This window comes from Etheostoma spectabile, chromosome 4 (assembly GCF_008692095.1).
Source record: "Etheostoma spectabile isolate EspeVRDwgs_2016 chromosome 4, UIUC_Espe_1.0, whole genome shotgun sequence".
Lineage (NCBI taxonomy): Eukaryota > Metazoa > Chordata > Actinopteri > Perciformes > Percidae > Etheostoma > Etheostoma spectabile.
In genome coordinates, this window is record NC_045736.1 from 11,328,249 (window position 1) to 11,340,787 (window position 12,539).

At 37.2% G+C, this 12,539-nt stretch overlaps 1 protein-coding gene and 1 long non-coding RNA gene across 2 annotated transcripts in view; one reads left to right on the plus strand and one right to left on the minus strand.

Moving 5' to 3' along the window:
• LOC116687766 (uncharacterized) overlaps positions 1 to 5,363 on the plus strand; it is a 60,227-nt gene extending 54,864 nt beyond the window's left edge. Inside the window, exon 5 of the long non-coding RNA XR_004331628.1 lies at positions 4,782 to 5,363. This is a non-coding gene — a long non-coding RNA (uncharacterized LOC116687766). The remainder of the gene's footprint in view (positions 1 to 4,781) is intronic.
• LOC116687765 (immunoglobulin-like and fibronectin type III domain-containing protein 1) overlaps positions 1 to 10,516 on the minus strand; it is a 26,385-nt gene extending 15,869 nt beyond the window's left edge. Inside the window, exons 1-3 of the mRNA XM_032513369.1 lie at positions 10,281 to 10,516; positions 6,027 to 6,113; positions 4,903 to 4,938 (exon numbers count right to left, since the gene is read on the minus strand). Coding sequence (XP_032369260.1) covers positions 4,903 to 4,938; positions 6,027 to 6,075 — 85 coding nt within the window. The 5' untranslated portion in view covers positions 6,076 to 6,113; positions 10,281 to 10,516. The remainder of the gene's footprint in view (positions 1 to 4,902; positions 4,939 to 6,026; positions 6,114 to 10,280) is intronic.
• Between the last annotated feature and the right edge of the window lie 2,023 nt (positions 10,517 to 12,539).

Genomic DNA, 12,539 nt, shown 5'->3' on the forward strand with positions numbered 1-12,539 from the left:
CAAAGAAGTGAAGTAACGTAACAAATGTACCGATTTTAACCCCAAACCACAATCTTTTTCTAAACTTAACAAAGCAGTTTTTATGCTTAAACCTAAACCCTCTGCGATGTGTTTAAAACTGCAGCTGTTACGTTTAGGTATGAAATGAAGAACACCTCTGTTGGTCATATTATTTAAACCTATGTGGCTGTATGGTTTGGGGGACTTTTTTTGTAAATAGGGTTATGTAAATGCAAAAAAATCTAATTAGCATAATTCTCTGTGGAAACTTAAATGTGACCCTGCCAACATTATTCGTACTTGTTCTTGATTTTTGCAACAATTCTGCTGCTCTTTTTCAGACCAGAATGCAAGTAAGCTAATTTACAGCTCCACCTACTCTCCTGTGTGTTGGCTTTGCTGTTTCATTATACCCTCAAAACAGAGTTCATAAGTAGCAATATACCTGTATGTTGTGCAACCAACTAGATGGTCGAAAGTTAGAAAGATTCCACCTAATGTATGCATCAAGACAATTTTCCAATGTGTAAAACCACATTTATAGGACAACTTTGTAAAAGTAGACATACAGTTTTAAAATAATGTACTTTTTCTCTCCCACCTCATAGACCACTTATCATTAGTAGTGAGTGTTTAATCCTCATATAAACATGCACCCCAAAGTGACTTTATTTATGTAAGTAGCAGTCTTAATAAGCTTGTAATACATTCAGTATTCTGGCCATAAACATCGATGTTTATGTCATGTTGAAAACATATTTGCGTTAATGTTAATTAGAATTTGAGACAATTCACATAAAACTTTAATATTGTGGCTTAAGATAGTTGAATCAATGTTTCTCTCCCTGTTTATTTCAGATAAGGTAATACATGAATTTGCAGAAAACCTTTTCCTTTTTCCTCTGAAGAAAAACAGTACTACAAGAATACATGTAAAACTTGTTTTTCAGCTCTTATTTCTAGCGTGCAAATTTTAGGTTATAAAGACAAAACACTAGTCCCTACAGTATGTCAGTCAAGTTACTGGTTCATTTAGTGTGTACGCAGAGCTCAAATATATTACATTAAAGTCAATTTTTAAAGTTTTGTACTTTATGTGCACACATTCAGAGTAAACGGATGGTTTCAAGTCTAGTGAAGCCTACATTTTGATGTTAATATACTGGATGTAGTGCAGTTGTTTGACTTTATAACATTTAAAAAGGTTTACATTAATTTTACAATTTACAATAATTACTTTTGACGTCTTTTCATAAGTCTTAAGACACAGTTCATGGACACAGCAGTTGTTACTGACATGAAGGTTGATGTCTGTAATTAATTAACACCCCTCCTATGTTCGTACTATATCATTTCTTATTTGTAGCACAGTTCAATCTAAATTGTGAGCACTCAAAACAGGGAAGGTGGGCCAGTCGTTTTCTGTGGGGGGAAAAACGTGTTACACTCTGCAGTCTCTAGAGATCTGCAGGGTACAAATGATGAGTCCAACTTAGCTCACTTAAAGTAAAGTATTAAAAAACTCTGAATTAGGTATTGAAGCAGGTTTAAGTGCCTTGCAGAAGTCCCAGAACACTTGAGAGTACCAATATGGACTAACCCTTAGATCATAGGGGGTTCAGCTGGTCCTGTATTAGGCAGAATATAAGCTATAGAATATATAGTAAAACTATAGTATATAAGTAAGGAGTAATGAGCAAGGTGCCCCAGCATTTTGCAGTCTTAAGCGCATTAGAGGTAAATTGCTTGCGGCATGTATGTGGCAGAGCACTGATAACATTGCATGAGTTTTGCTGCTGTTAACAAGCTGGTCGTTTTTTCTCCGCAATTTGTTTGCATGAAAATATCGATCAGCCTATTAATGTGAAATAGCAGTTAAGGCTGCATATTTAAGCCGGGCATTGATTTCATGGGTCAGTCAGCAAAAAGTATTTCATGAACTATAATTGGCATACATTTGGTACCGAAAGATTCAAATGGGAACTTTAATTCCTGAGTAGATTTAGCATGACTCACTGTATGTGCTTGTATATCTTATATCATCATATAGTCATATTAGATCCACATTCACAAACATCAACAGACTCTGAGTATCTTGTTCAAATGATTCTGGCTGAACTCACTAAATAGTTGGCTGTTTCTTCAGACCTCGTCTGAAATGCCAATGGCTGAAATAATTGAACTGCTTAATATGTTTTTTTATTGCTTTACTTGTGTATTATACGAAGCCCCTAAGGAGACATAGCCCTAAGTGCCAAGTGCTTTGTTAACACAGAACCATTGCAGCCACCACAGCCGTCATTGGAAACTGTTTGGAAACGAACAGGCACTTTCAAAAAAAAATACCTGGAATGTGATTGGATGAACCATCTGTCTATCACAGCCGCCATTGTTGTTTTGAACGAACAGTTGCGGCCGGCACACACAACCAAACCACGCCCGTGGCTGCCAGTAGGTCCTCACCTGGCCGCTGATTGGTTTTGTCCGCAGCTGTGCGGACACAAACGCATTTTCTTGAAGCCTGACAAGATGGATTTCCGTGTGATGTTATGCTGCGATTCTCATGTGATTAAAAAAAATGTAGATGGGTGGAAAAGAAACTACTACTACTACTACTACTACTACTACTACTACTAATAATAATAATTCTCCTGTTGACAATTTAGCTTGGAAAATGGGGCACTGAATTTGAGGAATTTACTGTTTATGAGACCACAAATGAGAGAAGAATTAGCTTGAGTGGTCCCTCTGTAGTAAACTTTTTACTTCCATCATGGTATAATAGATTAATTCTCTTGAACCTGGACCTTATGAGGATTAATTGTTACCAGGGTAGATTTTCCTTTAAAAGAATGGTTGAACCTTTCCAGTTTCAACAACTGAAATGAAAGAGTATATAAAAAAGTTGTTTAAAGCTATAGTGCGTAGTTTCTGTCGCCCCCTTGAGGAATTCTAAGTAATGACAACAACGCTGTTGGCGCGTCCACATTATACAGCCTTCCGGGATTGTACACGTGTCCCCACTCCTCCTCCACGCAGTTGCTATAGTAGCCAAAGATGACATGGAGAATTTAGAAAACACTATGGACTCTTCAGAAGAGGTAATTGTCTTCACATCTGTGTCTTCTCAGAAAAGTCACAGGACAACACAATCTTGTGAACATAGCCATGCTGACAAAATACTGAGAGAATTTTCCAGGGCTGAAAGTCTTAATTAGCTTTGTATCAACTCATTTGGCAACGGCTTGAATGTAACGGCCGTTTATTAATATTGAAACTTACACACTAAAGCTTTAAAGTGTTCTTCAGTCCATGTTCATTCATTCATTTATTAATATTTACTGTACAGTAATTTTTATTCTATACTAAATGTAGCTATAGGAATGCACCATATGTATTTTGACCACGAAGCTGGAGCAAACTTACAGAAGATATTAAAGTTTTCTAACTCTCTGAATATTAAGCACTTACACACTGCACTTGAGTGCTGCACTTTCCTCTGCTTATCGCTCTGTGCTTTCATCATTTACATTTATTTAAGCTTTTTAAATGTTTCTCATTCCATGTCTTTTATGGCTTATAAAGCACTTTGAAATGTCTCTGTGAATGAAAGGGGCTTCATAAATACACCTGGCTTGTCTCACCAAAGGAATTACAAAAGCTGCTGACTCACCGACATGTTCCCACTGTTGTGTGATGTGTTTATTCTTATCAGTGCAGCCTTAGCCAGTTGTCATTGTTGGCTGTTAACTTTGCAATTTTTTGCTTTTCAACTCTCTTCATTTGTAGCTAGAAAACTCTGTTCTGTGAATCATGAAGAACTGTTTTCATTCATTTGTGTCCCAATGTAATATTCACTGGTCTGAAATGTCCTGGGTTTCATAAATAACAGTGTTCTTGTTGTAGACGTATACTAATTCTAAATTCCTTTTTTTTAAATTTCAGAGCCATGTTAACAGAGATAGAAAAGTGTCATCTATGATTTGATACCTGAGAGCATTGTGTACATATGTTGCCCCAAATTCCCTCAGAGTAAATGTCAAAGCAACACAAGGAATCAAAAGATATCGAGAGGTTGGGTGAAGCTTAAGGACTCCCAGAGTCGTTCCAGCTGATTACCGCCACACCTCAATGTTCTGTGTTAACTTGACAGCACATGGTTCTGTTAGACCTGCTTTGAACTGCTAGGATCATAGAAATTGCAATTTTATATCTGTGACAGTCCTGGTTTTCACAGTTAAGCCAAGGAGAGCATAAGGGTCAGGCTTGAAAAGGCCAGAAATCTCAAGGGAATACAGAAAGGACGGTGACTTAAAGAGGTGACTCAGTTTGCCTTGGTGTTGATCATGTCAAATACAGCCTCAAATATCTTTTACTTGTTGTGTTTTTTTACTGATACCAGTTTCATGCAGTTGATGAAGTTAATTATGTTAAAGCTTGAAGATGTATGGGATTTTAAATGGGCGCTCGGGTGGCCAGTCACATTAGCTCGATTTTAGGAGAGATCATGCCACCGCTTTGGGGATGTCCCTGTAGAGCCATTTCATTTATTGAGACTGAACTGTGCCAACATACTGTACAGGAGTAATCAGCATTTAGACATACGTTTTTAAAAAGTGGAATTTTAGTTTTTTGAATTACAAGATAAAGTACAGACACATGGAATTCAACCGCAGTGCCCTCTAGCAACAGCCTTGAAGTAGTATTCATATGGAGATGGTTTAAAATGTCACAATGAAAGGCATCCGTTGTGACACTGAAAGTTGAATCATCCATTTCAGATGACACCTTTCGAGGCGTGATGAAGACCACATCATACATGCAACTCACCCAACGTGGAGACATGCACTTACAGAAGGTGAGTCGTTTGTGTAATTTGATTTCATTTTTTTGCTCGCATACCTTTGTCGTCTGGTTGAACTCCTTCTGAATCGTCGACTAAACACGCAACGTGACAGCAGGAGAAGGAACAGGACAGGTAAATCTTAATCCTGACAGAAGCACCATGGCAGGTTGGAACTTCGACAGGATTATGGAAACAATTAACATGAAACACCACAGTATACAGTATAACCCAGGAATGGGAAGCACAAACACAGACACATCTTAGGCAGAACAAATATCACAACAAGGAATGGTTAGTCATAGACAAAATATAATACAGTATGTTAGCAATATGTTATTACAGCAGCATGTAAATAGTTGTGCTGTGCAACTGCTGATTAGACTTAACTCGCTCAGCCATTTTCTTATTGCTGGCAGCTCAGGATGATTCCTGCGCAGTGCTTGAGAGAAATTATGTACAAATACTTGGTGGAAATTAATTCAATAGATGGCTTCATTTTGTCCTTTGATCAGACTCCATTTCATTTTCAATGGTGGTAGCAGCTCTGTTAGCATCACCTGTATTCTTCTTCTTAGTGTTCTTCATCTTCATCCCATTTATTATGTGTTTATTTAGACTGACATCTTCACGATCACATCCTTGGGACAGAGACGTTGATGAATGATACGGCCAGTGCCACATTCAAAGTTGTTGCTGCTTGTTTTTTTTTGTAGGTGACAAAGATCTTCCATTGAAAAGAATGTGTCCTGACCAAAAATATGCATTGCTATTGAGTTTTCTTGAAAAATCATGAATAACGTTTGGACTGCTTCCACTTGAGGAAAGAAAACGTTGAGGTGCTTACAGTGTCTTCATTTTCTCTCAGGAGAAATGGTCAGCCTTCAAAATAACACAGAATCTTTTAGATATCTTGGGTTTTCCACATCTTTTTCAAAGATGCCTTATACACACCGACCTGTAATCTTTGACGTGGTAAGCTTCCCAGGTGTTTTCTTGTCTTGCAGTTTCTGTTTTCCTTGAATGCAATTTCACATGAATCTTTATTTTGTATAAAGATTAGTTGTTAAATAGATCCTGTTCATCATAATTCCTCGGAAAAGAGGAAATGGAGGCGCCGACAGCTGTAATACAAACCCCTGAGTGACCTAACCAGAGAGGGCGTCTATCTCTCGGCACTTACCCGCCTGCCCAGCGGCAGTTTGATCGGTCACCTTTGACTTCTTCCACATCTTGGCTTTCCTCTCGAGGTCTTCTGATTCAGAAGGCTCTGGAGCAAAAGAGACAGAATATACAAGAGGAAATAGTTAGCACTGCATACATGCATGGCTCAAAAGCCCATTCCCCTCACAGCTTGGGGTATCAGTCTTTGGGGTTTGGATCCTTTCAGTTGCTCATTGTCTTTTCGAAATGTTAAACAGAGGCCCCTCAAAGGTTGCCATAGATTCATTTAAAATTTGGAGGAAAAGCAGCTGCTGTCCTTTACAGTAACTGTTGGCCTTACTCTGGGATAAACGTTTATCTCAGTAAACCCTTTGGAGGCGTTTGTTAGTTTAGCTGGGGACTTATTAAAGCCCTAAATGAGCAGAGTGAAGGGTAAGGATCTTTTTTTTTTTAAACACTCACACTGCCACTGCTGTAGCCTCTCAATCCTGATTAATCATAGTTGATTCATGGCATTATTTTAAAAGATATATGTAAGTATTGATATGAAATGTTTTAGATTGCCTCTTCCCAGGCTTTAGAAAAAAAAAAAAGATCTGCATCTTTTAGCTGTTTTGTTTTTGCAGTTCTCCCCTAAAATGTTCACCACACCGTTAGTTCTAAATATCTAAAGATATACATTATTTTTCTGTTATAAACAGAATATGATGTATATAATGAGTTTAGGATTATTTGGTTAGAGTTTTCATTAAAGATACCAGAGATATTTTATATGAAAAACTCCAGGTGTAGTGTTACGCTTCTGAAAATCACAGCTGACTCACATGACACCTGTTTAACGGGTACATGAGTCATGTCTCCTCTGTAATGAAAGGTCGCATGCATCTTTTTATGCCATTACTATTTTTTGTTCTTGTAAAATTTGACCTAGTGACTCTCATGTTAAGAGGTTGTAACCTTCTCATTGGACAGGCATTGAAAGTGGGTGGGGTTATGAATGGGCATATTAATATTATTGTCATTATTTCTTTGCAGCTGAAGAAAATTTTTCAGAAAATGTTGACATAAGGAGGTTTGTTCGGTTTGAATTTGAGGTAAGTCTTTCTCCACGCTACCTTGAAATCCCTCTGATAGGTAGGATTTGGTTTAGGATTATGGATGTTTTGATTGCTTTTAAGTGCTGCCATATCTGCACTCTCACCAAAAGGCTTGCTATTGTGCATGGCTCACTTTGCAGTCCTAGAAATAATTGATTGAATGATTCTTTAAATGATATTATCATGTCTGTAGATACAACCCCATTGTAGTATGCTGCCTGGTTTGCCTAATTGCTTAACATCTTTCCAACATTTTGCACTAAACCTGCTCCAACTCCTCTAAACCTTTAAAGACCTTTTCTATTTCTCTATTACATTATTTATGACACTCAAAAACTCAGATAATCTGCTAATCTGTGATATTGTAAAACCCATTTCCTCAGAAACATAGTTTTTCATATTAGATATGAAAAAAAAATAGAAAAAAATAAAAAGGCGGGCTTTGTTAAAGTAAGGACTTGTTTTATTTCACTAAATACTGGGCCTTATAAAATATTTGCTGTCTGTCCTGATGTCCCACTGAAACTAAAACCTGCTGTCTTGGAAAGTAAGCGTTTTATTTTTAGTTGGGCTCGTGCTCCAGCATGTGTTCAGAAATGTTCTGGGCTCTAGCACAATCTTGAAAATGAACTACACAACACATATGGTAAAAGCAAAACAGGCTGCAACAGGAGACATTTTGGCAGGAGGCCTTTTGCATTACAGAAGACCCACTCCTCTTCCCTCCCACTGAATAGCTTTGCTGTTTTAGCTGCATACATTTATAGTTTTAATGTTTAGCTGAGGCTCTTATTTGATTAAATGAAATCTGACTTGTGGGGGGAGGGACGTTGTAGACAAAACAACTGTCAATTCATCCTGAGCACCTTTCCCTGGCACCATCCCTGATAGTTTATAGATTTGTGCCTCAGGCTGCATTACAATAAACATTTCTGTTGTTTAAAAAAAAAAAGCTGGATGCTTCATAACATCATTACATCTAACCAATATGTAGGCAGGCTGGCTGTCACTGCAGGCAACATGACAAGTCACCAAGCTTAAAATTAAAGATGGGCTATCTGAAATGTTGGATCACTGCAGCAGAAAGAAAATATTTCCAGCTTTTCACCATCAGTCAATCATCAGAGTTAGTATATATATTTGTTTATATGTTAATGTGTACACAAATATTATGTGTATATATGTATGTGTATATAGTATACAGTTATGTATATCTATATATATAAACATATACTGTTGTATATACTACACATACATATATTTATATACACATATATATTAATTTTATATATATAAAAATATACATATACTGTGTGTGTGTATATATATATTATATATGTGTGTTTGTGTGTGTATATATATTATTATATATATATATATATTATTTATATATTAATATATATATATATATTATATATGTATGTATATATATATATATATATATATATATATGTGGTATATATATATATAATTTATATATATGTGGATATATATAATAGGTGTGTGTGTATATATATATATATATAATATATATATATATTATATTGTTGATATATTATGTGTGTTATTATATATATATATTATATATATATATATATATATATAATTTACTATATACTGTATATGTGTGTGTGTGTGTGTGTGTGTGTGTGTGTGTATATATATGTGTGTATGTGTAGTAGTGTCTTAATTTAATTGATTGAAGTTGCACTTGATTGGTCCCTGACATATTACATTACCAGATTCATCAGTGAGTTTATGTGAGCTCCCATAGCCGCCCATGCACGTTCAAACCCTGTGATGTTTGCCCCTAATTTCATCCTTGCATGTGTAAAACACCACATCCAGTGGCAATTTGACCTCTTTTCGAAATAATGAAATGAAATACAGTCTTCAGAAGATGCCTGCTGGGTTCTTTGAAGTTGTAAAAAACAGAAAAATAAGACGCTTAAGAGCCTGCACATCAGACAAACAAATTATGCCTAATGTCTGAGTAGTACGTGACATGTCTTAGTGATTCAGTCACCCATCGCAGAAGACTGCACCACTGACCACATACTCTTGAAATGGTAGCTTCTTAAATGTCCCTCACTGCATTTCTCCACATGTCTGACTCCATCTGAGTGTATGAGACAGAAAGTGGCTTCTGCTGTGTAACTCACACAAAACTGGGCCTGATGACAAGGCCTTTTGGTGTCAAATGAGTGCCATTGTTGCTGTTCGAACTTCACAGTGGATTTGCTTATTTGTTTAATTTCTGTAAGAGGGCTGACACATTGATGCATATATGTCATTCAAAACATGTAAGACATGCTTAAGCTGTAGCATATTATGTGTGGCAGCATGTTTTGTTCGGTCTGTGTTCCCCTCTACCTTTAGTCTTATAAAATTGATCGTGTCCTTTCAGATCTATGAAATAACTGCATTGAAGATAATTGCCTTTTTTTCTTTTCTTTTTTTTTTTTACACCTTCCGCATGTGCACAATGTGGGATACAAGCATAGAGAGAACAACTACAGTGCAAACAGTATTAACCGCAGTCCTGTGCACGTGTTTTAATGTAGAAAGAAATCCTATTTTCTGCCAAAACACAACCCACACCCTTCACGCAGCTCTCTGAATCTGAGGCTACATATCGATTTGATACCTCTCATCTAAAGTTAGTCATCACCCAAGCACCTCTGACCTCACTGCTATGATCCAGCTTCCCAGATTTAAAACTGTGAAATTCGAGAAGCCTGCATTCCTCACTAAAGAGTTCATGCACCAACACCAAAAGTGTGTGTCCTCTACAACGTTTAATGAATACCAAAATTATTAACGTGGTTACATGCTCTGTAATGCCAGCAACTGAAATTAGATAGCACATACAAATTGTACTCATTATATTGTTCTTTAAGCACAGCAAGTTCAGCCATTTGTAGAGGAAAATAAAAGCATGTATTCATTACACACTTCCTTCCTCTACTGTACAAATTAGGTTTTTTACTGCACCTATCTGTGAACCTGCTCACTAAATGCTGATGTCTCACTGATGCAGACACTGACGGTAGACATATTTATCCTGATTATGTTCGCAGCGGCTGACTAACAAGAAATCAGCTGAATGTAATCCATTTCTGCTCTGCTCAGAATATTTCCTCTTCCAGCCTGCCTTCATTTTGAGGGCCACCTACCTGCTCACAGTCCTCAGTGCTCTCAGCTCTGTTCCCTTTCAGGCAGCAGTCTGGTCACACTGTGCCTTCTGCAAATTTTTTTCAATGTAATAGATCCTTCCAGCAGCGTGGAGGTCTGAGCTTGATGCTCCTCTACTGACTAGACCCAGTGACTGCCTAAAGCTGTTTAGGCTTTTTTGTATTTGTGGTGACTCCAAAGACATTGGAGGTTGGGTGGGCGGTGAAGCCCAGAGGGGTCACAGTAAAAGGGTGGGTGAGGGAGCAGGTTAAATACCTCCTTAACGAATCATTTGTTTCCATAAACCAGATGTAGTAACGCAAATGAAGATGAAGTTTGTTTGTGTACAAGCCTGAAATCTAGATACATATCGGAGTTAACAAGGTTAGGACTTAAATAGGACTTGAATAGGCCTGCTGCTGTAAGTGTGCTGTGAATGTGAATGTTAATGTAATTGTACTGTAAGCATAATGTCCTGATGTATTGTTTTTAAATGATTCATTATGAAAATAAAGAAGGTAAAACTCTGAGGGCAATCAAACTCGTGTTGTTTCTGATTTTTCAAGACACATTTTTTAAGGATATTCTTATGAAATGCATATGAATTGGAGTCTAAAAGTCGGTAATCTTATGCTTAACAATGCACCTGCTTATCTCACTTTTATTACAAAGCACACACTGCATAAAACCTATAATAAAAAAGGGAAAATGCATTAACATCAAGCCAAACAAAACAGTTAAATCAACATTTGTTTGTGTTAAGGGTAATGTAATGGAGAATGTTGTCCAATGCATGTGTGTGGTTTCAAAGCCTAAATTCCAAGTAATTTAGTGGAAGTGATGCCTTCTTGACAACGACTGGGACATATTAATTACCATCCTGCCAACTTCAATTAGCAAAGGAAGGAATTTCTAAATGGCCCTTATTGATTTGACAAACTGAAGTGGAAATATATAATGATGATGTTCACTGGATGAAGTTTGACCTCTTTAATGCAGGCATTTGAAGAAAAGAAATCATAGCAGACACATTCAAATTGAAAACGTTTTGTCCATCAAGTACTTTTTACTGTTTTTTGGCTTTTTATAAAACCTATAGATAGATACTGGCTTACGGTTGCAGCCCTGCAGCTTTTCTTTCTTTTATTACAGACTCTGGTATTTCAGTTGCATGTCATGTCGAGAGTTGTATTATTTTAAGACATGCCGTAACCATTGCCAGCCACTGTCCCTAGAGGCTTAGAGATGCAATGCTCAGTTGTGTCACATTGTCCCCTCCCATTGGGTGCTGTGCCAAACACGAAGCAGCTGTTAGTTTATGTTCCTATAAAGATTTGAAACCTGATCAAGAGTATCGACAAGTATACAGTACTTAACGCCAACAAAAAACATTCTTACCAGAAATACATACAGTCCCTGACAAAAGTCTTGTCTCTTATCTATTTTGTAGAAACACCTGCTATTACCGATTTGAAATTAATCCATTGGTGTAAGAAATAGCTCATATGAAAAGCTAAACCTCCACAATGATGTTCAATGCACTGAAATAAATTAGTTTCACTAAAAAAGATTTATTATTTAACAAGACAGAAAGGTCAGTTTTGGCAGACAAAAGTTTTGTTGCCTATACAGAAATTGAAAAATTACTACAAATACTAAATATGTCAGCAAATTAAATAGCGGTGTGTGAGATCCAAATTTAATATCTTGTATGACTTCCATGAGCTTGAAGGACTGCATCCCATGCGGTTTGGCAAGGATTCCTACAATGATTGAGAAGTCATCAGGAATAGCTAGGAAAGCAGTCTTGCATGCCTCCCAGAGTTCATCAATATTCTTTGGTTTGGTCTTCCATGCTTCCTTTCATCCTACCCACTATGCTCCATGATGTTCATGTCTGGTGACTGGGCGGCAATCCTGGAGCATCTTGATCTTCTTCGCCTTGAGGAACTTTGAAGTGGAGATGGAAGTATGCGATGGAGCACCATCCTGCTGGAGAATTTGGCCTCTTTTATGGTTGGGAATAAGAGGTAGCTAAGATTTTCTTGGTATTGAGACTATTGATGTTGCCTTCCACCCTGAGATCTCTCGAACACCCATACTGGATGTAACCCAAACCATGATTTTTGCCACCAAACTTCACGTTTTCGGGTGAATCTTGGATCCATGCGGGCTCCAGTAGGTCTCCTGCAAAATTTGCAGCAACTGTGGTGTAATTCAACAGAAGATTCATCTGAAAAATCCACTTTTTTTCCACTTCT